General features: G+C 39.2%; 1 protein-coding gene across 1 annotated transcript in view; it reads left to right on the top strand.

Moving 5' to 3' along the window:
* sh3glb2a (SH3-domain GRB2-like endophilin B2a) overlaps positions 1–25353 on the top strand; it is a 56405-nt gene extending 31052 nt beyond the window's left edge. The window contains exons 6-11 of the mRNA XM_050050370.1: positions 1749–1811; positions 4861–4884; positions 6939–7028; positions 9347–9447; positions 17534–17735; positions 22703–25353. Coding sequence (XP_049906327.1) covers positions 1749–1811; positions 4861–4884; positions 6939–7028; positions 9347–9447; positions 17534–17735; positions 22703–22810 — 588 coding nt within the window. The 3' untranslated portion in view covers positions 22811–25353. The remainder of the gene's footprint in view (positions 1–1748; positions 1812–4860; positions 4885–6938; positions 7029–9346; positions 9448–17533; positions 17736–22702) is intronic.
* Positions 25354–26165: the final 812 nt, after the last annotated feature.

The following is a 26165-nucleotide window of genomic DNA, read 5'->3' as shown; positions in this document are numbered from 1 at the left end:
TTCAAGCTTGTAATAGTGGTGAGTCGTATTTACAGAGGATTAGTCAGGTGGGTGAATTAGGAAGATTAGTCACCAGTTTAAATACAGTTGGGTTTCATCACCTCTCTGCACCTTTCTTTTATAAGTTCAGACACACCTAAAGTAAAAGTGTGCTGACGGGTATTCCCTGCAAACCACCTCTCCCATCTCTGCTGTTGGTTGGGTAACTTTGGGGCACATAACTGCCATTTTAAATCAAGAATTAAGTAGAAAGTTGTATTTGATATTTTAAATTTAAGTGGTAAAGAAAAGTCAACTTAAGGTCCCCTCCATATTACAAGTGGACCACATGACTGACTACCTTTATGTTATATTGATGTATTTCCTAAAGTGTTAATATAGTGGAAGAACTGAACTATCCGCCTTTAATACTGCACAGATTGACCTTTTCAGTTATCGGTGCTGTTGTGTAGCTTAAAGTGTAGCTCATCAAGATCCTGGTTTTATTTCTGCTGTGATTTCTGATTGTTTTGTCTGCATTTCCTCATACATAGTGGCGCTCATTAATCAAACCAACATACAAACCAGTGCAGATCTGAGTGAAACTAATGATAGGAGTGGCATGTAATTCAAGAAACACTCTTATGTCGTCGATCACAGCATAGAAATGAGTGTTGAGTGTTGATAAATGCGACAGCTGAAAACAATTGTCATTGAAATATCCTGCCCCATATTCTCCATCTTGCCCCTAATGTTTACCACATGGAGAGGAGTAATACAGCCAAGAAGAGAAACTTCTCTGAGCTAGAAATAGAAACCCTGATGTCCCAGGTCCAATTTAACCAACTGGTTCTATTTGGCAGCCTGAAGAGTGGCATCAAAGGAAGTTGGAAATACATAGTATGGAAAGAAATCACGGCTGCGGTCTACAGCATTGCACTGGACACCCGAACTCCAGCTTAGGTTAGAATATTTAATTTATACATCCATGATATGTTCCGACCTATAGTCTACATGTATTATCTTATCTGTCATATTATATTGATATTGTTATAATCATGTTAAAGCTTATAATTGACCCAGACTGAGGAGCACATAGCCCCGTGTATTGGGTCTGCTTTCATTTCAGGCCTAACAGGTGGCAGAGGAGACACAGATGCACCACCTGAGTCCAAGTCAGACAACAGTAAAAATGCAATCCCCTAGGCTAGTAGTATTTAAATATTGACACTGTTGCAGGGTTGTTGTTTTTTTTCTTTTTGATGATGAATTATATAAACATGCTTTGGCTTGTCAGTCTTAAAAAAAAAAAAAGACGTTTAGATAAATCAGAGCCGGGCACTAGTGGTGTTCAGCCTTCAGTCAACCTGGAGTCAGTCCCATAGAGCTGGCTATGATAGAGAGTGTGCATCTATGTGGCAGCTGTACATTCTAAAAGTGATTGAAATGTGGTGGCAAATACTTCAATGCCATCGGAATATGGCCTGGGAATAATTCTCCAACTCGGCCAGATTTACTCTGCTGCACTACACCTCCACGCTGACTCAGACTTGCTTACAGGAGTTGACACCTGACATGAGATTTGATCGTAGCCTCCACTCTAATCCACATTGATAAATGCCCAGGTTTGCATGAAGATGACTGTTTGCCCAGTTTTCTGTGGTATGTTTGTTTCGTAAATGAAGGCCTGTGTGTGCTGTAGTATGGTTGCCATGTATACACTGAGTAAACATTAGTATAAATGTTGAATAACTTTACTGTTTCTGTAGACGGCTCCAGATTTTCAGGAGACCAGACCACGTAACTACGTGCTTTCTGCCAGTGCCTCTGCGGTAAGGAAACAATAAAATTTTACTAACAAAACTGGACATTTACAATCATCTGTTAAAAATAAAGTAACCTTGTCAGGTTCCATGAACACAGTTCAATCAGGACCATAGTGCTTTTAACTGAGGTCATGAATGGTTGCCAGAACTGGGTGGGAAAGTCACATTTATCTGGGTTATTCTTCTTCTTGGTTTATTATAATGGTTCTTAATCAAATTTTCAGGATGTGCTGTGTAATAACAGTCACTTATTGTAAGTAGCTTTGTTTTTGTTCTTTCTTAATGTTTAGTCAGAGAGGTATTCCATCTGGTAAGAGTGGTGATTATGACTCAGAGTTGCATTCCTAACCTCTGTGTCAGCTCTTGAATTATGTAGCAATGATAACTGTTGGCATACCATTAATAGCAAGCATCTAAAAGCCCAGCCAAGAATTTTGTTAATTAATTTGTCGTAATTGCTGTACTTTTCACTGCTTCAAAGCTAAAGCACATCTTTCAGGACTAAAGCCTGAAATTCAAAATCTTTTTCTGCCACCTTTGTTGATACAGGATTTTTTCAGCAGATAGATTGATTACATTTCCTGTTCAGCTTACCTTCTTTGGAACCTACAGTTCCAAAGAAGGAAGTGTGTTCAACGAAGTAGTAAGCACAATGTTGCAATTATTACTATATACTTACACATTAAAGAGAACCTGAACTCCAGCCTGAGAGGCAGTGTGTGACTACCATCTGAGTATTACAATAACAAACACCTAAAAAAAAAACACACCTGCCCAAAATTTTGAACAAAAGTAATTTAGAAAAATGATCTTGGCAAACCTTTTTTCACCTTTTTTCACATTAAAAAAGAGGAACATAGAAAGATTATCCTGGCAAAAAAAAATTTCACCTCTTCTTATGCATAAACACAGAAGAGAAAAGAGTTTAGATGAGACTTAGAAGATGGAAAAAATAGAAAAAAGAAACAAAAACAGAAAAGTAAAATACTCACATATCAAACTTAATAGTATTGTGGACATTGTAGTGTCAAAGTGTTCCCAACCTGGGCCTAGAAAATGGTCTGTAACACTGGTCAACTCGTTGTCAAAAACATTTAAGCTATCAAATACACCCAACCCAGCCTGAATAAAATGTTTATTAAACTGACTGACCATGGCAGCTTTGTCCTTTATTTCATCTGAGCCAACCAGGATTTGTTGTGGGAGGCTTGAGGCAGTGTGTATACCGGATAAAGATTTAATTGATTTCCAGCATTTTGAGGGGTTATTTAGGTTCTCTGTCATTGACTTCAGATTCTAATCAGAAAGGTACACTAAACTAAGAATGAACACTACAAAAAGAAAGGAATCTTTACAAACTAAGCTTGCCAAACAAAAAATTCTCAAATGGCTACATACTTTTTGTGTCGTCTTCCGGGGAGTAAACATTAGGTTGTGTAATGTGGTACTGAGATTAGACACTACTTGTACACTGCTCAAAAAAATAAAGGGAACACTTAAATCACACATCCCAGATCTCGGTGAACGAAACATTCCAGATGACAATCTTTATTGATTACATAGTGTAATTCGTTGAGAACAAAATAATGCAAGAACAATCCATGGAAACCAAAATCATTAACTCATTTAGGACTGGATTCAGAATCATACCCAAAGTCAAAGTGGAAAAATCAGATCACAGGCTGATCCAACTTCTGTGAATTTCCTCAGGACAACTCATAATGTGGCTCAGTAGTGTGTATGGCCTCCACGTGCCTGTATACATACCCTACAACGTCTAGGCATGCTCCTGATGAGACGACGGATGGTCTCCTGGGGGATCTCCTCCCAGACCTGGATCAGGGCATCGGTCAGCTCCTGGACAGTCTGTGGTGTGATGTGGTGGCGGTGGATGCTACGATACATGATGTCCCAAAGGTGCTTGATTGGATTCAGGTCTGGGGAATGGGCGGGCCAGTCAATAACATCAATGCCTTCATCATCCAGGAACTGATGACACACTCCAGCCACATGAGGCATGAGGTATGATTGTCATGCATGAGGAAGAACCCAGGGCCCACTGCACCAGCATATGGTCTGACAATGGGTCTGAGGATCTCATCCCGGTACCTAACAGCAGTCAGGGTACCTCTGGCTAGCACGTGGAGGTCTGTGCGGCCCTCCACGGATATGCCTCCCCAGACCATCACTGACCCACCACCAAACCGGTCATGCTGGAGGATGTTGCAGGCAGCAGAACGTTCTCCATGGGGTCTCCAGACCCTGTCACATGTGCTCAGTGTGAACCTGCTCTCATCTGTGAAGAGAACAGGGCGCCAGTGGCGAATCTGCCAATTGTGGTGTTCTCTTGCAAATGTAAATTGGGCTGCACGTTGCCGGGGTGTGAGCACAGGCCCCACTTGTGGACGTTGGGCCCTCATGCCACCCTCATGTAGTCTCTTTCTGTAGTCTTTCTCTTTCCTCCTTGCACAAAGAAGCAGATAGCAGTCCTGCTGCTGGGTTGTTGCCCTCCTACGGCCCCCTCCACCTCTCTCGGTGTACTGGCCTGTCTCCTGGTATTTCCTCTATGCTCTTGACACTGTGCTGGGAGCCACTGCGCGTATGGATGTGCCATCCTGGAGTAGCGGTACTACCTGAGCAACTTCTGTGGCCTGCAGATGCCACCTGATGATACCACTACTGGTGAGGGCACTGGAAAAATGCAAAACTAGCCAAGAATCAACCAGAAGTGACGCAGAGAGGGAAATGGACTGTGGCCACCACCTGCAAAACCATTCCTCAATAGGGGTTGTCTTGGTAATTGCCTCTCCTTTCCACCTGTTGTCTGTCCAATTTGCACAACAGCAGGTGAAATTGATTCGCAATCAGTATTGCTTCCTAACTGGATAGGTTGATATTCCAGGAGTTTGATTGACTTTGAGTTACACTGTGATGATTATGTGTTCCCTTTATTTTCTTTGAGCAGTGTACATTACACTAGTGAAGGCCCTCTGGGATATCCTGCTCTAACTTATATTTTTTTCTTCTTCTTTTGTTGTATGCTTTGGCCTCTCAGCTCTGGAGTGAGGAAGTGGAAAAAGTAAGTACGGCAGTGTTGTGGTTGTGACTTTGTCTTACTGCCTGGTGTCCAGGATTATGGCTTTAAAATGCTTCATGTGAACTACCATGTGTTTCCAACCATGTCTAATAACAAAAGTGCTTATACCTGTTTTGGCTGGCCACACTAAAAGGCATTTCCCAACATAGTGAATTGTATTTGGGGATAATGATACACACTTAAAGCCTTTGCACACCAAGTCTGTACCTTTTGACGTAAATTGTTGCATGTATATAAATAAATGCGACCTCATGTTGTGTCAATCACATTTACGCACTGACTTCGAAACCTTGTTCTGTCATTTAAGTTTTAAGAACAGTTTTAAATTTGTTTTCAAACACATCCGTCAAAAGAGTTGTTGACACAGGAGAGGTGACAAAAATGTGATGTATCTGCACAAAAAACATCTGCAACAAGAGAAGGGAACAGGGCAGAAGAGAAAAGCGGGCCAGCAAGATAAAGAAGTGGAGATATATGAAAGCAATCTCCCTCTTTAAATCTTCAACAGCAAAGAGAAGATATCATTGGCCTATTCAGAAATGAATTAACGCTGAGGAAAGCCAAGTGCTGAAACGCGTCCGTTTGTGATACTGCTGTGCGTTATTAAAAGACTGATATATATGATATTTGTGAGTGCTGACATTTGGATTTACCTATTCAGAAATGCACAGCAGCAATGATGATGCTTAGAGCAGAGTGGATTTTATTGGCTGCACTGTATGATTTTATAACTCATGTAGCTGAATACAAGATGCAGGCAGAGCATCGTGACAGCCATGGAGGTAACTCCAGTGGAGAGAAGCAAGGGAGCAAATGCGTCTTTCCATTTTTATTTGTATTGTGAATTTTTGCAACAAATAGAACAATAGAATGCATTGGACTCAGTGTGCAGGGTTTCAGTTGTATGTGATGACTTTTAGCGGATGACAGATTTAAAAAAAAAAAAAAAAAATGCATACGAAAAATACAGGCTTGGTTTGCAAAGGCCTTTATAGTTGTGAAGGGGGCTTCAGAAATTGTTAGACAATCTGCCAAGCACTTAATTTGAAGCATGCTGAGGCCTTGATCCCCACACTATTGATCCAACTCCTAGCCTATTTGTTTTTACTCTTACCACTGTTCTGCACATAGTACAGTACAGTGTACAAACAACTAAGGACTACAAAACAACTGAAGTCTTCCCTTGTTATACATACTCCTCAGTATAAATTACATCAAATGTGTTTCTTCTTAGGGTTGAGGGGTATGAAAACATTTGAAACATCCTCATCTATATAACAGTTAAATCACCAAGCCCAAGAGATTATTATCATATTATTGGCAGCCTATCATTATTTATTAGCCGTCGTTATCTTTAATCAATCAATCAATTCAATCAATTTTATTTATAAAGCCCAATATCACAAATCACAATTTGCCTCACAGGGCTTTACAGCATACGACATCCCTCTGTCCTTTGGACCCTCACAGCGGATAAGGAAAAACACCCCCCAAAAAAAACCCTTTAACGGGGAAAAAATGGTAGAAACCTCAGGAAGAGCAACTGAGGAGGGATCCCTCTTCCAGGACGGACAGACGTGCAATAGATGTCGTACAGAACAGATCAACATAATAAATTAACAGTAATCCGTATGACACAATGAGACAGAAAGAGAGAGAGACAGAGACAGAGAGAGATGCAGGACAGACGGTAATGACAGTAGCTTACAACAACATTAATGAAAGTAATAATATTATAATTAATAATAATATATTAATATCTGATACATGTGTGACAATAATCATATGTGTATAATAACAGTAGAAGTATGACTAATGATAACAGCAGCAGCAGGAGGCATCTGGCAGGACCACGGCAGCAGCACAACCACACACGTCACACTATCCAGGCACCGCTGCGATATGAGTTAACCTGAGAGACAGTGGAGCACAAAGGCTCCGGAAGTTTAAGTGTCTTCATATTCTAGTCTGGACCTTAGAAGTATCCCGAGAAATATAAATGTAAATGTTTCACTATGTTCTTACTATTGTTTCAGGCTGAACATGAACTCCGAGTGGCTCAAACAGAGTTTGACCGGCAAGCAGAGGTCACACGGCTGCTGTTGGAAGGCATCAGTAGTACTCATGTATGTCAGCTACACACCCACCACTACCTCTCTCTCTCTCTCACACACACACACACACACACACACACACACACACACACACACAATCCAGGTTGCATTTGTAGTGACTGTATTTATTCACTTTTGTGAATCAACTCGTGGGTTGTTAAAAAAATCACGCCCTTCATAGCACATAAGTCATTTTCAAAAGTTTGCAGTAAAGTCACTGTTTACCTGTGGTTTATTGCACAGTTAATAAGTAATGTAAAATCAATAATCTTAATGCTGTCAGTTAAATAAACATATATCACCATTAAAACACTTTATAGTATGCATGGTTAAAGTTTAAGTGAAATCTGAGAAGGTATCTGCCTTTATTGTTAATAAAAATGGATGACAAAAACTCAGTTAAACACTCTGGAGACATACTTTACTGTGAAGTGCAGTAAACATCGTCCTCTTTGAGCTGGAAACACTTAAACATTTAGTTGCACTTGTGAGGACATAAAAACAGAATGAAAGTGGATCTGCTGCATCGCTTAGCAAGAACACACCCAAAATAAATTGGTTCTGATTTAACCATTTGATAAAAAATCATCTTCACAAAGGTAATTCTTTTGATTTTGATATTTGAATACCAAATTAGTCTAAGTGATGCTTAAACTGGCATAGACTGGGTGAACCTTTTTTTAAAGGTTTCCCATTTTTAAATGTTTTTAAATATTTTTTTTTTTTGTTTCGCTGTTCTGTTTTGTATGCAGTGCTAGAAAATAAGCAACCGTTTTAACAGGGATATTGGTACTCCAAGATGGTTTACATAGTCTAGTTACAAGTTACATACACTACTCTATGCGCAAAATCTCTGTCTTTTAGTCATTTTAGTCTGTAAGAGTCCTTAAACCTTAAAAAATCAGACAATGTATGAATACTCAGTTCTGGTATTTTCTAAAACTGATTTTTCATGATTCTTGTGCAGTGTCCTGCCTCATTATGCCTCTGTGCTGGTGATAGCTGTGGCCGGAGGCATTATGGTTTTGGGGTTGTCCATCTGAACGTCCGTCTATCCATCCGCCCCATTTTCACAAACACAATATCTCATGAACGTCTTCAAGAATTTCTGAAATTTGGTACAAACGTTCATTTGGACTTATTAATAAACTTGTCAGATTCTGGTGGGCGAAGGTCAATTCACTGTGACCTTGGGTCCATCTCATTCTCGTGAATGTGATATCTCACAAAGACTTTTAGAGATTTTTTTTTCATATATGGTACAAATGTTCACTTGGACTCAACGATGAACTGATTAGATTTTGATGGTCAAAGGTCAATGGTCATTGTGACCTTTGACCATCTCATTCTTGTGAATGCGATATCTCAAAAGGCCTTTAGGGAGTATTGTCAAATTTGGCAGAAACGTTCACTTGGTCTCAAGGATGAACTGATTAGAATTTGGTGGTTAAAGGTCAAGGTCACTGTGACCTCTCAAAACATGGCTTTGGCCATACCTCAAGAATACAGATGTAATTATGACAAAATCTTACACAAATGTCTAACAGGACAAAATGATGAAGTGATGACATTTTATATCGAAAAGGTCAAAGGTCAGCTTCACTGTGACCTTAATATGTTGTGCAGAAACACTTTTCTGGCCATTACTCAATGTCTTAACTCAGGAACAGAAGGGGAGATATTTGGTCATACACTGAATTGGTGACACTATTCTTGGGTGTAGACCTTGAAACTGTGCTGATTGTATAGATCTTCCGTGCTGCCAGGGGGAAGATGTGTGTGAAGCATCATTGTTTTCACAGACATGGATGTAAACTGTAAGTGCTGCTTGAGTGGTGCATGAAGGCATACGACTGCAAGGCTATAATTCTAGTTTTTTTCTTGTTTCAAGCTGCAGTGTCTCCTTTTTAGAAGTTTTTTTTTTAAACCAAACTGATTTCAAATAGAATATAGTTAAACGAAGTGTTCTTACTGCACTTACACTTTCCATTTAAAAAAATAGATCAAATAAATGCATAGGAGGTAATTATATACACCGTCGCCTTTGTGAGATTAGGGCATTTGCAGATTAAACCTCCCAACAGTATAGAGAATGATTAAAATTACTTGCACAATGATCAATTACACTATAGGCTACTTGCATAATAATACATCAGTAATATGATAGGAGATACTATAGTATGTATACAACACCTTTTACTCTAGGAGTATTTCACATTGTGGTATTACTACTTTTGCTGAAGTAAAGGATCTGAGTACTTCTTCATGGAGGTGAGCTTAAAAATCTATGTTTCTTTAAGAGTGACTGTTGCGTTGTTGCTTATTTGCAGGTGAACCACTTGCGCTGTCTGCATGAGTTTGTGGAGGCCCAAGCAGCTTATTATAAGCAGTGTCATTTCCACATGCAAGAACTCCAGAAAGAGCTGGGAAGGTGAGAACCAGTGTGGCGATAACATGACCAGATGGTTTGATTCACACAAGTTTCATTGAGCTTTACAGAGGCAGCCATTCATCCTCATACAGTACACAGTGAAATGAGCAGTCAACTTCTATTTTGTAATGGTATCAAATTACTAAATGATAGTATTGCAGGTCTTTGAGTTGACAAGCTGTATGCCAACCCTAAGTATGTTAAAGATTACCCGGGGAATGCTTCTCCACCATTGAAAATTTAATTGATCCAACTACTAACCAAAAATGTTGGTGTATTCCTGGGACATTGGTTACAGCGGTGCAGTTATTTCAAGCGTCAGGATGTTTGTGTTGGGATAATTGAGCAGTGTGTACTGTAAACAACCCTAATGAGGGCAATGATGCAGGCACAGCTGTATGGAGCTTTTTTCCTATCTTTATTCAAGAGAGTGGTTTATGAGTTTGAGAGCATTATTGATTTCATGTTCAGATTTTGTAATATCGTCCCTCAAAACCCTGCCCTCGCACTCAAATAGCCTCTGCTTGCGCCTAGATCTGCTCAAACTGTGTGCTCGCACTCAGATACAATGTTGCTTGCACAGATTTCTTGCTCCAGCTGCAGCTCTTCTCCTCATGCTCAGGCTGCTTCTGTGCGCTTGAGGAATTTCTGCCTTGCGCTTGGACTTTTTAGTGTAACAACCCTGTCAAAATCCCCCAACCAACAGAACGCCAGGTTTATTGTTGACCAATGAAATGATCCCTGCCTCCTTGCGGGCGCGCTCGCTTTAGTTTTAGAGCGTCCCGTCCGGGATGTTCTTCCCTTGCTTTCTGTACGACTTTTGGAATAAAGGGACTGTTAATTTACACACGTGCGCCCGTATTTTTTACTATAATAAGCCGCATAGAAAATATGGGTCCCAACAATTCATTTTTGTCCTCTGTGGAGGACATTAGTCTAACTAGTGTAACTCAAGTATTCTTTATGCTATCCATTTGGGTCAAATTGTGTTCTGAAGAGGACATCCAGGGCTTTCTAATGATGTAGACATTATGTGGGTGGGGTTAACAGGGCAAACACACACCCTTTTCAAAACGTTGAACGTACATTCCCATGCATCTACGGTAGGATACTACCTAAAAGGAGGATTTCGGGAAACTTGTTGCTCTATTTCCTTTAAACAATGACACTTCTTGCTGAGAGTGTATTCACACATACAGTAGTATCTATAAAGCTTCACTCCACTGTTCTTTACCCTTCCTAGGCCACCACACACAATAAAGTTTACCTGGTCTTTGGGGTCTGTCACATAGGGGTCATGGGTCAAACTATGGGGCTCCCCATCACTTTTTATTGCCTGGGCAAGTGTTAAATGACTACATAGCAAGCATTACACCTCATCACATCATAGATAGTGAGGGGTGAGCGCAGGTGGACCACCAGGCCTTAAACCCAGTCGTATAGGGTACCAATCCTGCACCCTGACTGCAACGTCAGGCCCATTGGTATAGCTATTAAGAATACACTCTACCTTGCTACAGCTATCCATCATAGTGTTAAGCATTGAAGACAGCCACATAATAATTCCAGGGGAGTAAAAGTCCTTTGTAGCTCATATATTTAGAGATAAAGCATAAAATACCCCATAGTCCCATTGTAACTCAATTGAAACTCATTGACTAACTCTGGAAATTTAAGACCCGACTAAGTCCCGTTGTCCTCTACAGAGGACATGTGATAAAAATATATATATACACACAGTGGAAACCGCTTATAGTGATCACTTCCGTCTGGTTCAAATTGATCACTATAAGCGGATAATTATTATAACCAGTTTTGTTTTTTTTCTCTCTGAATTTCTCATGCAGATTACCATCTAATTGACATTCGTATATTTGTTACATGAATATTCCTCTCATTCACCGGCTTTCTCGCTACCACTGCTCGCTCACCTCATCCATTCTCTAGCTCGCTCGACCACTGCTTCTCTCTCTCTTTTTTTTAAAAAATGAGTCTCAAAACCGTCAGCAAAGCCTAACTTTACTTTTAACGTTATCAAAGAAAGAGAAATGTCCTCTTTCTTCCTATGGCAGGGTTGTAAAGCGTTACAGGTTGTGTTTCTCCCAATGTCGATTCTGGTTCAACTTTCTCGCTGCGGCGCCCACCCCCCGCTGCCATGCACAACACACAACCGCCCATTGCCAGCTGGTGACCTGAGGCTGGTGACGTGTGCACATTGAAATCATGACGGAGAAAAGAAAAGGAAAAAGTCATTTTCTCTCAATGTAAAACGTAGTCTCACTGATACTTATGACAAACTGCTAAAAACGAGCCAACGAGATACAGCAGCGAAACAAGCATTTGAAACAGTCAGTAACATTCATTAAATAGCGAAGCTGCCCGTTTCATTACTTTATATTAATTTAACAAATATACAAATGTCAATTAGATGGTAATCTGCATGAGAAATTCAGAAGAAAAAAAAAATCGGTTATAATAATTATCCGCTTACAGTGATCAATTTGACCTGGACAGAAGTGATCCCTATAAGCGGTTACCACTGTGTGTGTGTGTGTGTATAAATATTATATTCTATGCGGCTATTATAGTAAAAAATTACGGACGCACGTGTGTAAATTAACTTGACGCCTGAATTTATTTACAATTATATAAAAATATTAATTATATGTGCTTTTGCTTTCAAGCTGATGCTTAATTAAGTGGAGATTGTTAATTTGTCTATAGCACATAGACTAGATATAAATTTGGGTATGATGCAAATTAGCTACAACAGGCATAAATGGAAAAAATGGTAAAAAAAAAAAGTAATAACACATTTTCCCGTCTCAGGTATGTAGATTTATTAATGCCATGTAATTATTTTCAATGTCCTGACTATAACACCAACTATTATAGTTCAATGTGAAACAGAGCTCAAGCTTTTCACTTAGAACACTGGTGCTAGGAAGTGCATCATGATTTACATCGGAGTCTTCATCACTGCTGCTCCTGTTGTCAGTATTCTCACTACTGCTGCTTTCATCACCTGGTGTAGAAAAAAGAAATCACCAAAGAAAAGTGCAGACATTTTTATCTACATTATATACACATCATGTACACATGGTTACATTCACAAATATATGGCCATATGTAAACGATAAAAAGCTGAAACTCTACATGAAATCATAGCATTATTACTGCTGTTTTTAATAAGATTTTTTATTTGGCCTTTTGTTTAAGGACAGCATTAAGTGGGGAAATAGAGAATGGGGGATTGACACGGGCCGCAGGCTGGGGTCGAGTCCTGACTGATGCGGCGCCTCTGTGCATGGGGCCTGTGCATGCTACGTACAGACTGCACTCTACACCAGGTGATGAAAACGGCAGTAATAGGGGCGTCGGTAGCTTAGTGGATAGTGCAGACGCCCCTATTACTGCCGTTTTCATCACCTGGTGTATGAGCGTTGTGAGGAATAGTGTGGGGTAGCTGAGTAGATTGTGCTGGCGGTACCCAACTGGCTATGTTCTTCGGTTAGAAAGAAGCTGCATTATTCCAGATTCCATATTTTGGCTCCTTTAATGAACTTAAAAATATAGTACAGAAAGTGCAGACGCGTGTGTGTGTGTGTGTGTTTTCCTATGAGGCAAACATAGGGGGACTAGTTATTAGGCAGGCCATACTACATACATACATGCAACACACCGCAGTATTCTGAATAACATATGTAATATATAAAATGGCCATAGGGTGGCGGTCCTAGGCAACACAAATGCACCCATACACTATCTACAGGCTTGAGAGAGAAATATTACACATTACGATGCTATCGTCAGTGTTGAATCATCTACATTTCCATATAAACTAAGTACCAGTATGAAAAGGAAAGTAGAATAACATTAGAATAATCCTAACCTGACATACAATCGTCTCAGGTAACACATACACCAAAAACGGAACACGTGTGGATAGTAGCTAGCGATCTCAGCCATAGCATTCTCTAATAACATGTAGCGTCGGAATAATCACAACATTAAACACTTCCACAGATGAACAGACAGTCGCCCAACAACGGCAGGGAGTTTTCCACAAGTGTAGTCTCCATCGCTGTCCCCACTGTCACTGAGACAACTGTCGTCACTTTCGACTGGTGGAATCCTGGTTTGAAGTCCACCTGGTCGCTTCTCATAGAATGTTGATGCATTCATTTTGTTCTGTGTTATGAAAAAGCACAGAAATTGCATTTATATCCCAGCATGCTATTTTTTATAATAATTACAGAAATTAACTAGAATGGCATTTCCCAAAGAAAATGCATGTGAGTGCCGAAATCAATCTAAATACAGCATTATCTATATGCTGCTATTATGGTCGAATGTAGCCGTTACAGACAAAAGTAGCGAATTCGAGACAAACAGAAATCTTCAAATAACGTAAAAAGTATTCGTCACATGAAGTCTATTCCAACATGTCGGTTCCTAGGTACGTATTGAATATGCACAAGCTGGCACTGGGGGAATACATACGCTATCTCGGCTGCAGTCTGAATGGAAGTGGTATGATGCGAATTCGCAACAATCGGCGTCATTCCAAAAGTCGTAAAGAAAGCAAGGGAAGAACATTTAATTAAAGCCCTGGAGGGCGGGAGTGGATGAACCCGATTAAAAACTACCCGCCCGGACAGGACGCTCTAAAACTAAAGCAAGCGCGCCCGCAAGAAGGCAGGGATCATTTCATTGGTCAACAATAAACCTGGCATTCTATTGGTTGGGGGATTTTGACAGGGTTGTTACACAAAAAAAATCCAAGCACAAGGCAGAAATCTGAGAGCAGAAATCCCAAGAGGACACAGAAGCAGCTTGAGCGCGAGGAGAAGAGCTGCAGCTGAAGTAGGAAATCTGTGCAACCAACATGGTATCTGAGTGTGAGCACACAGTTTGAGCAGAAACAGAGTAGATCTAAGCGTAAGCAGAGGCTATTTGAGTGCGAGGGCAGGGTTTTGAGGGACAATATTACAAAATGTGAACGTGAAATCAATAAATAACTGATATACCACTCTCTTGAATAAAGATAGGAAAAAAGCTCCATACAGTTGGAGTCCTTTTCTTTTTGGATAAAATAGCACAGTAAACGTGTTTGAGTTCACCCAGACTGCAGCTCTTCATCTAACCAGCTCACTGTGGCTGCTGTTAATTTTGCCATTTGTACCTGCAATGTTCAGTCTTGCTATCTTGATATCAGTGGTTGTAGGCTAGGGGTCTTTTTGTTGTTATAAGAATAAGTAGAGTTTCACATGCCCTCTAAGTTTAAGTTATGTCCTCAAGAAAAGCTTAAAGCTACACATGGAAAATATTTAATGCAGTTTTATGATTAAGATCATTTACTTCAGTTTAGTTATCATACAAATGCCTAATTTCTCTCAACTTGAGCAAGCCTTATCAAGGAAAACATGCATTTTGTAATTTATTAGCTTTTAATGATTAGCTATTGGCAATATTTAATCATCAACATGCCTAATAATTGAGAAAAGTAAAAGTTGCATCATTTTTTTCTCAATTCAAAGCTGTGTTGATCTAAATCCTGACATTTCACAATGTGAAGAGACATATAGATGCACATATATTGAATAAATGTGAATTGAGTTCTACTATTTTAAAGCTCCAGACATTACAGATACTTGTATTTGATAAATTTATTCCTATAAATACACATTGACAAAACACAAACTAGGCTCTGTCCTCAGTTCCAATCAGGTTCTACAGATGCCTGTCCCATATTGTTACTTTAGGTTTTGTCAGATTATGATAAATAATTTTCATTGTCTCATGCCCTCAGTTCTGATGAGGACGTGTGAGTATGCCTTGTCTTCTCCTGTGCTGTTGTGATTTATCTTTCTATTTGTGTGTATGTTTTACCCACACATGATTGATTTCCAATGCTTACTAGATCCATATTGAATACAAATAAATTCTTAAGCGCTGCAAATTGGAAGTCATTGCATCCGTTTTTTTCCCCTCTATTGGGAACAGAATGAGATTGAAGTCTGTATATGCTTTTCTATCTAAAGGGCAGTGCAGCAACCAGAGCAGGAGGGCCATTCAAAAGTGCAGTGCCATTACACACAGCCGTTCACTGTATTTACCTTCATTAAAGCTACAGCTGATAACTTTTATGAAAATGACTTTCTGTTATATTTGCTGAAACTGTCACTACATCTACACATGAGGCAGATAGTCCAAAAAAATCATGTTCCTCCGCCTGCACTTCATAGCGCTTTTGATGGCATTTGCTGGAATGTAATAAGGCTAAAGGAAAACAACCAATCAGAGCCAAGTAGTGTCTAACACAGCTGACAATCATGTTAATCACTGTGGTCAAACTAGGCAGTGCTGAACAAATAGGAATTGAGATTCTGTTTCTGCATTGTCTATTTCTCACCTCAAATATTTTCAGAAACATATTCTGGGCTGACTTCACAAAGAATGAACTGCGGCCGCTGATAGCACCTTGAATTGCACCCGCAGTTTGCTCCGTGTTAATGTCCTATTCACAAAGGATATTGCGCTAATGATATACCAGCGCAAACACGCCCACAAAATTTGGCAGCTGAGTGCAGTTTGCCCCTGATTTGCCCCTGATAATCAGCCACATGGCAAAATATAAATGCTGGCTTTGCACCAAGAACACCGTGGCAGAACTATGGCAGACTTTATTTGGCAAAGTACTGAATACTGTATACCCTCATGTAGTGATGTCTGCTGGTGAGTCAGTCTAACAGTGTCGGATGGGTTGAGGCTGTGGATTTGACCAAGTTTGACCACTTTATCCCAGCTTTCTAAAGACGTTATTTACTTCACTCAAACTGCGTGTGGCTATTAGCGCTGGTGTTAGTAAATTAGACGTTGTTTATCAATGAGGCTCATTTGCATAGAGAGGGGCAATTTTTGTGTCAAATATATGCATATTACCTCATTTAAATACGTGCAAATAATACCGGAGCACTGAGACGCAATCTGCTTGGCAGCGCAGTTAGTGGAGCATTTCACCCTCTGCGCGTGCTTTGTGAATTAGACGGTATCTGTTTGCTCCATTTTTACCGGTTTAGCGGCCGCAAAAGCCACGCAATCCTTTTGTGAATTTGGCCCTCAGGGTACTGTTTGGCCGTAAAATGAGAAAGTTTGCTCCAGCGGGTGGGTGGTGCTTGTTTTTCGTTCAACTGTTCTCACCAAGTCAGCTGGGTCACACATTCTCATTTTACAGCTTAACAGTCACTAAAATATGTTTCTGAAAACATGTGAGGAGAGAAATAGACAATGCAGTAACAGAATCTTGATTCATATTTGATCAGTGTTACTAGTTTGACAGATTGACTGCAGTTCAAGAGCAGTGATTGATTAGTTGTTTTTGTTCACATTCAGTGGATTCTTGCAAATGCCATAAGATGCACGAAGAGGAGGCAGAGGAACATGATTTTTTTCACAGATTTCATGCCTGTTCTACTGTGTGGATGTAGTTAGAGTTTCAGCAAATATGACAAAAAGTTACTTTCATGAAAGTTACAGATTCCAGCTTTAAATCACATCACCAGGCTGCTACAGAATAACCACACACACCTCTACACACATCAGGCTGGTCAGTTAGAGCTCTAGATTCTGCTGTTTATGTGGCAGACAACCGATTACCTCATTAATGTACGTCATGGCTCCATTTTTCCATGTTTGGGTTTTATTCTTAAAATGCTTGGTGGTGGAAATACTGCAGTGTATCACATTTAACAATATCCTGCAACAATTTACAACAGGAGAAAGATTAGACATCTTTATAAATTGAAGTGCTGAATCTCTCATCAATTATATAAACTTTTTTTGTCATTATTTTGCCATTTTACCAGTGGACTGTAAAAAAAGAAAAAACACCTTTGGTCCGGTGTGTTCACGTCTGCCACTCTGCACCACCCAGACAACAATATGGTTCCAAGAAGCGTCTTCAATTCTTTCAAAGCTGTTGTTTTTATACTTAACTATTGGCTCTGCTGTTTCAGAGCTATAAGATCAGTGATGATCTTATACAGTATATGTATGTTCTGATTATCTGCCTGCTTTCCCTCAGGCTTCCCAACGCATTTGCACTGAACTCCACTCAGTCTATAGCTACGGCTGACTCTGCATCAGAGGGCATCAGCAGCCCTGTGGAGACAGACACACTGAAGATTGAAGAAGTTCAGGCACCAGCTACAGGAACACGCAAGGCCAAAGTCCTTTATGATTATGATGCTGCTGACTCCAGTGAGCTCTCGCTTTTAGCTGATGAGGTATGGTTTCATTATCAACCTACAGCTGGTGGGTTCAATATTGACTATTGGTTATGGGCCAGAACTCTTAACAGGTCTAGGTCTTAACAGTAGCTTCACTCAAGTGGCATTTGCTAATTCAAATAATGAATAACTTAATTGGAAACCATGATGACCCAGGGACCCTGATGAAGATTTTAAGGACTGTAACTTATAATAGCTTTGCCTTTCCAGCTTGTTGATGGTCTTTCCAGCAGCACATGCCTCTGTATAACCTTGACATGAAACTAGAGGCCATTGTCTTATTATGTCAAATTCTTTTCCTAGTTCTTTTTTTTTAATTTCAACTATTTGTTGTTTTAAAGCGTATTTTACCCCCGTTAATTTATTTTAGTTTATTTTTTGGTGGAAAAAAACAAAACAGAGCGTGTAATTGCGTCACAAATGAGTGAATGCGGTATTGTGATATTGAGACAATATTTGTGCTGAATGTGGGCAGTGCTACATGTGATGGTTGTAACTTGCAAGCTAAAAATTGAATGCTAGGTAGCTTGCCAATAAAAACCACGAAATATGTGATTTGTACATTTTGGACGCACACAGTTTCTACTTTTCATGACCAATATAATTCAATAAATTCAATTCAATTTTATTGATAAAGCCCAATATCACAACTCACAATTTGCCTCAGAGAGCTTTACAATGACATCCCTCTGTCCTTTTGACCCTCACAGCTGATAAGGAAAAACTCCCCCAAAAAAACGTTGAATGGGGAAAAAATGGTAGAAACCTCAGGAAGAGCAACAGAGGAGGGATACCTCTTCCAGGACGGACAAATGAGCAATAGATGTCGTACAGAACAGATCAACATGATAAATTTACAGTGTTCCATACGAGAAAATGAGACATAAAGAGGGACAGAGACAGAGAGAGACAGAGAGATGCAGGACAGACATTAATGGCAGTAGCTTACAGCAACATGCATTTAAGTAATAATATTATAATAATAATTACGGCTATTGTGGAACAATACAGTTTCAGGTGGTTAGACATGGCAACAATCTCCACCATCAGAAGATTGCAGCCAGTGACAGTCAAGTGGGTTCAGCCACACATACTTATTTGCTAGTGGTTGAAGCTGCAACTTCACGCAATGACAAATGCGAACTTGCTTTGCCACCTGAAGTGAATGTTTTATTGGCCCTTCCCTCACATTGAATGGAAGTGAATTTAATTTTGCAGATTTATGTGGCTTTACAGGTACAACAAAGATAGGAACAGAAGAGAAAATATCGAAGGACAGACAAAGTAGTACATAATTTTAAAAAAACCAACAACAACAAAATAAATCAATCTACTCAAGTAAAAGTAAAATAGTTAATAGATTACTCAAAGTACAAGTCACTTTTATTATTTTTAGGGTGGGTGGGCCAGTGCTAAAAATTAAAATTCAGCACTTGTTGATAAGACATTTTTAATGAAGCTGAGCAGGTCAGCTAATCGAACAAAGAAGAGATAGCCTATACAACTGATAAGTGAATCTCCCGCTCTATCTCTCTCTGTTCCTCTCTACCCCTCTCTTCCATATCGCAACATCAAAAATTAACGTTACACATGAAAAATCAACATAGCTAACATTAGTTAGCTGCAATTTCAGCTGCAGTATGTGCAACTGAATGTGGAGGTTAGAAGAGGAGTTTTTAAAAGTGGAGATCTCAGTGTTTTTCGGGGGCACAGCAGACACTTCATCATTTAACTGTCTTCTTTGTTAGATGTTGGTATATACAGTTAAGTTTAGTGTTGGGCGAGCTACTTGGAAAATGTAGTGAGTTAACCTACAAGCTACTCTACATTAAAATAAAGTTTTACTACATTTAAGCTATTCCCAGAGAAACATAGCTACAAGAAAATGGCAAAAGGAGGTTCTTTTTTTTCTTTTCTTTTTTTTTTAACTTTATGTCAAATCAGCGTTATCTCAATCATAAGCAAAACTGTCAGCCAAACAAATAGACAGGCAAACAAATGTTCAGTTAAACTGTTATAAAATAATAGACTTAAATTAAAAAAAAATTTGTAGACTTTGTGACATTTGAACATGTCCTCCAATAGCATGACATCATCAGTCAGCCTATTGCTCTCTCTCTCTTTCTCTTTTTGTCTTCCTACTTAATTCCTGTCTCTGTCTTGGCCTTTTTAAGTAGGCTATCTGGCTATGTAAGTAATTCAAAAACAGAATCCCAAAATGTAGGCTATTTTTCAGTCAATAAAACCATTATAAATAAAAGGCAGTAATATAGTCAATAAAAATAACAGACCTAAATGAAATGAACTTTTCTTTCTTGGGACTTTAGAACATGAACATGTCTTGCACATAAAACGTGTAATCACTGTCACTCTCTCTCACTCCTCTCTTCCTTCTTAATACTGTTCTCCGTCTCTCTAGCTCTTTTCTTGGCCCTTGTTGTGTCTATTTCTCTACTGTCCACTGCAAATATTCTAAATGTATACAGTCTGTGGGCAAGACACGTGAAAGAAACATCAAGAAGTGCGATGTAGCCAATCAGAGGCAGAGTAGGGTGGGTCTTGCTAAGTGATGTCATGTGGAAGTGCTTTCCTCATCTTCGTGCCTCGGTGTAGCACTGGCATCATTCACATTACTTATCCTCAGTTTTATTATCCTTACTTTTATCCAGACTTCAACAAAAAAACAGTCCGCTGCACCTCAGAGTTTTTCCTGGGAAAAAGAGCTTGTAACTTTTGTGGACACTACCACACTACTCAGTCAATTAATCAGCTTTACAACTGAAAAGCTATTTGACTCAGAAATCAATCAATCAAACTTTAATTATAGAGCACTTTTCATACAAAAGAAGCAGCCCAAAGTGCTTTACATAAAAACAATACAACAAACAATAGACACAAGAGATATCCCCCCTTCTCCCACACATACTCTCACGTACACACACACACACACACACACACACACACACAGATTTAAAAACACTGAGGAAACACTATCCTGCACTCACCACTTTGAAGTGAAGAAACACCAGAGAGAGGATAATCGATACTATAGAGAGATAAAAATATCTGTATAAATTAAAATTCGGTAAATATCCAACAGATAGAAATAATAAAATAAATAAGATTCAGTTAAAAGCCGAACTAAAAAGGTAAAAATAACAAAATTAATAAAATTCAATTAAAGGCCAGACAAAAAGGTTAAAAATGATAAAATAAATAAAATTCAGTTAAAAGCCAGACTAAAAAGGTCGGTCTTGAGTTTGTTTTTAAAAATGTCCACATTCTCTGTTTTCCTCAAGTCCTCAGGCAGACTGTTCCACAAACGTGGGCCGTAATGATAAAAGGAGGCCTCACCATATGTTTTGGTTAAAACTTTTGGAGTAATTAAAAGGCCGCTGCCTGAAGACCAGAGAGTTCCAGAGGGCTCATATGTTAAAAACAAATCAGATAAATAATTAGGACCAAGACAATTAAGAGCTTTAAAAACCATTAAGAGAATCTTAAAATCGATTCTGAAGCAGACAGGTAGCCAGTGCAGAGACTTTAAAATTGGTGTGATGTGTGCTCTCTTTCTGGTCCTCGTCAGAACCCGTGCAGCTTAGTTCTGAAGAAGCTGTAGTGGAGCAATGCTTCTCTTAGAGAGACCAGAAAGAAGAGCGTTACAATAATCAATTCTGCAGGTGATAAAAGCGTGCATTAGTGTCTCTGTGTTGGCTTGAGATAAAAATGGCAGCACTCTGGCAATGTTCTTGAGATGATAAAAAACACTCTCTGTTATACTTTTGATGTGAGCATTAAAATTTAATTTTGAATCTTAAATAACACCAAGGTTTTTTACCTGCTCAGATGTGTTAAAGGCCAGGGCTTTGAGTTTTAAACTAAGTTTTTTCTGTGTGCTTCAGGACCGATGACACGTACTTCTGTTTTGTCCTGGTTGAGCTGTAAGAAGTTATCTGCCATCCATGACTTGATATCTAAAATGCATTTTAAAAGGGCATCTATTGGCCCAGTGTCATCAGGAGACACAGCTATGTAAAGCTGTGTGTCATCAGCATAACTATGGAAATTAATGCTGTCTCTCCTGATGACATCCCCCAGTGGCAACATATAAAGATTAAAAAGAGTTGGACCTAAAATTGAGCCTTGGGGGACACCACAATTCAATTCATAGCATTCGTCCATGCTTATAAAAAATTCTCTGCCAGTAAGATATGATTTAAACCAGTTAAAAACAGTAGCAGAAAGTAGTGACATTACTGCCACACTACTGAGAAATGTAGTTAAGTTAGTAAGTAGTGGCGGCACTGCCCAACACTGATAAAGTGTGGCCAGACGTGGTCAGGGATTGTTGCTGGAAGCTGCTTCTTGTTCTGGAATTTGCTCTGTCATCAAATCATTGTGCTCAAAAGGAAGTGGTGCTTCTGTCTCTTTCAGGCAGCTTGAACTTTGGCATCTGCAGCCCTCTACACTCATCCCTGTACTTAAAACAGTGGTGAAGTAAAAATTAGATTATTGACTCAGAAGCATACTCGAGTAAATAGTACAGCACAATTTAAATAAAAGGAGTATCAAAAGTATCCATAAAAAACTGCTTTTTTACTCTTGCATTGTAATGCATTACCACCCACCCCTGCTTTTCAGTGATTGTTAAAGCAACCAGTATGGATTGGTCATATTTTATTGGCAGTTCAATTGGAGAGATTTCCCTAGCAGACATACAGAAGGAGAGACTGGAATCCTATGACTACAGTTGAGGATATTTTATGTGTAATGTTTGTCCAGAATGTTTAAATGGGGGAGGCCAGCTGGCATGAAAGAAGTCATCTGTAGTGCTTTTATGTAGTGTACATTGCATGAGGTGCACTCTGTGTTGAATTTTGTATGGAATAAGTTGCTGTTATTGTGGCTGTAGCAATACATTTCGAATATTAGGCATTAAAGTGTCCATGTGCTCTGTGTTCCAGGTCATTACAGTTTACACAGTGCCAGGAATGGACTCTGACTGGCTGATTGGAGAGAGAGGAAACCAGAAAGGAAAAGTGCCTGTCACATACCTGGAGCTTCTCAGCTAAAGAACACACAGCATTGACAAACACATGTGCATGTGCATGTGTGTGAGTGATTACTACTAAAGCCATGAGGATATTTCATTCACTTCATTCAATTTCACACTCCCACACCAACCTGTAACCTTCAGCAGCAGTCCTCCACAGTAAGCATTAGCTAAAGTGTTAAGTTAAACAGGCTCACTCATCTATCTGTGTGCTTCCCCAAACACACTGAAATATATATTAACACTGACAGCAGTCATAATGGAGACATTGTTACAATGAGTGCAGAAAAATCCCCATGGGAGATGGTTAACATTCCTTTTTATTATGATAATGATTTTTTCCCTTTTTATTTCCCATTTATTGTTTGCATCCTAATATTTCAGGTAGACTTTCCACACTGTCTTCAGAGGGATTTTCATCAAAATTATGTTGTTAATTTGTCTTCATTGTCTCTTAAAGCTGTTTCATAGTTTGTCTTAAGAAGGCAGTAGTACAGATAAAACAAACATGCAATAATCATGCCTCCCTGAGGTTAAAGGGGCGATGACCAGTTACGTACAGTTTATCTCTGTATGACACACTCCTTATTAAAGAAGAAGTGAAAACTAATGTGGACAAGCAGACAACAGATCATTGTGATAGACAGGTCATGTTGTGTTGATGCATCAGATTCCCTGTAATTACCAGCCATGGCTGAAGAAAACCATTCACGCCACTTTGTTTTATTTTAAAGCCATAAATCAAACTGAAAGTTGTGACCGCTTCCCATTTTTGCTGCAGAAATGTGTGTCGTGAACGCAATATCTCAAGAACACCTTGAGGGAATTTCTTCAAATTTGGTACAAACGTCCACTTGGACTCAAATTTGAAGAAACTCCCTTGAACTGATTAGAATGTGGTGGTCAGGCCACTGTGACCTCACAAAACATGGTTGTGGCCATAGCTCAAGAATTAATGTAATGATGAAAAAAATTTCACACAAATGTCTAATAGGATAAAATGGTGAAGTGATGACATTTTATGTCAAAGGTCAACTTCACTGTGACATCATAATGTTCTGCAAAACACTTTTCTGGCCATTACTTAACATCATATCTCAGGAACAGAAGGGGAGACATTTGGTCAGATACTGAATTGGCGACTCTAATCTTGGGTGTCCACCTTCTTGAAACTGTGCTGATTGTATAGATCTTCTGTGCTGCTGGGTTGAAGATGTGTATGAAGCATCTAAAGCATCCATAATTTCACAGAAATGGATGTGAACTGTCAATGCAACTTCACTAGTGTGTCGAGGCATACAGCCAGGGTCAGAAATTAGCACCAGCCACCAGCCAAGTGCTGGTCAAATATGCAAGTGGCTGCTAGATTTGCTTTACCCACCAGCCAAAAAAAACAATGGTAATCTATTGAGTGGCTGGTAGATTTTTGGAATCCACCAACCAAAGTGGCAGGTGGAAAAAAAGCCTTCTTTGCCTCTCCCAGCAAAGATGATGTCCCCTTGAACAATATGAACACCTGCACAACAAATAAACATGAACACCATCCTAACTGCCTTAAGATGATGGGAAGGAACTGCTAAGGCCATCTGCTGCAAACCAGAGAATGCGCTCTTCACAACAAAATGTCCAGTGACCTAATGTACACCACATACAGCATGCAGGACTCCTTTTAATCATGTGTGTGTGTTTGTGTGATTTTGGTTTGCCCTTATGTGTTGTTTGAATTTACAAAGGTCCCGTTTGTCGCTGTTTTTGTCTGTTAATACTTCAGAGTGTCTTCAGTCTGGAGCTGCATGTGCTACAGCTAGCAGCCTGTCCATGTGCGTGTGTATAAGAGTATAAGATATAGCTAAGTCTGTTTGTGTGAGAACTGGAGCATCAAAATGTTTGCACAAGAAACTAATGTGCTCTCTCACATCCATTATGTGTACATGCATGCACTGTCATTTTTTTTAACCCACCTCAGTTTTTGTGAAATGAGTACAATGTTTAAAAATGCAACAATCTGCTAGCAAAGGAGAAGTGAAATTAACCTGAGACTCAAGCACATAGTTTTCTTACGTCAGTGAGAGGCGAGAATGTGGTCAAATAATTCTTGCTGGCAGATGAATGTAATCCAAGTCATGTTTCCTGATCTCTAGTCTTGTGCTCATTTCACAAATTTGTTTTTTTTTTTCTTTTCAATTTGTTTTGTTTTTTTTACTTAAACTGTTGTGTTATACCTCATCTTGTATTATTATTGTTATTATTATTATTATTATATATTTTGTCAAAATATGTATTGCCTGTTCCTTAACCATGCTGAATGAATGAAATGTATGGGATTAATTTAATAATAAAAAGTCTGATTTATTTGATTTCACTGACTTTTTCACAGTAGCTATATACACTTATCCTAGGAAACCATACTGAATATAACAAACCACCATGGTCAAAAGGAAAAGTCGATGCAGAAGTGCCTTAAGGTGCAGTTCCTCTAAATGGCTGCTAAATGCAACTACAAGGGGGGAAAATGTTTTCCTCAAGAACATCATGGTTTCTATTATTCAATAATGTGTTGGTGATTATGGAGTAATTATTCCATTAGGGCGCCAATGACAGGAAATGGAAGTCTGGGGTGTGTTTATCAGGTGTCCCTGGCTATCATAATCAGCCATGATGGTTGCTGCTTGCACATTCTACCTCAGCTCCACTGACACTTTCTCACCCATTTGCCCAGATTTGGATTTTTTCTGCCCCCCAAGATTATAAGCATCTGTGTTGATTTTACAAGCAGTAAAACCCACACAAATGTTACTTGCATGCATGTTTAGTCTGTAATTCACATCAGCACTGCAGTGGCAGAAGGGCCATTAGGGCAGCACAGATTTCTTTTGCACCAGTAGCATTGTCCACTTCAAAAGGACTGTTAACACCAAAATCAAAAATATACATTTTTCCCCTTACCTGTAGTGCTATTTATCAATTACTACGTTTACATACAAGAGAAAGGCACAATAAAAGAGACAATATTTCTGCTGAGATGCTAACATGTCTAATGAAAATGAATATTCCACTAATATTCCTGTTCATATGCAGCCATGCATACTCCGATTGACATGAACGTCAATCGTCGTATGTCAAAATATAAAAAAGTAGAAGAGCTGGAGACGCTTGTCAATTTGCTTCTTTGCATCAAAATAGAATTTTTTCAGTTGCCAACCGGTGGCAGACTTGTTGGACCATGTGAACACAGTGTCCATTTTACATTACTTCAACCACCTTCATGAAAAGATCAGTGTTGAGATATTTGCGCATATCCAAAAACCCCATTGAAATCCAGGTCTGTCATCATGTTTTAAAGTTGGTGAGTTTCTTCTTCTGACCAGAAATGT

The sequence above is a fragment of the Epinephelus moara genome, chromosome 8 (assembly GCF_006386435.1).
Source record: "Epinephelus moara isolate mb chromosome 8, YSFRI_EMoa_1.0, whole genome shotgun sequence".
Taxonomy (NCBI): Eukaryota; Metazoa; Chordata; class Actinopteri; order Perciformes; family Serranidae; genus Epinephelus; species Epinephelus moara.
Note: the sequence above shows the minus strand (reverse complement) of the source record. Positions and strands in the feature narration are given on the sequence as shown.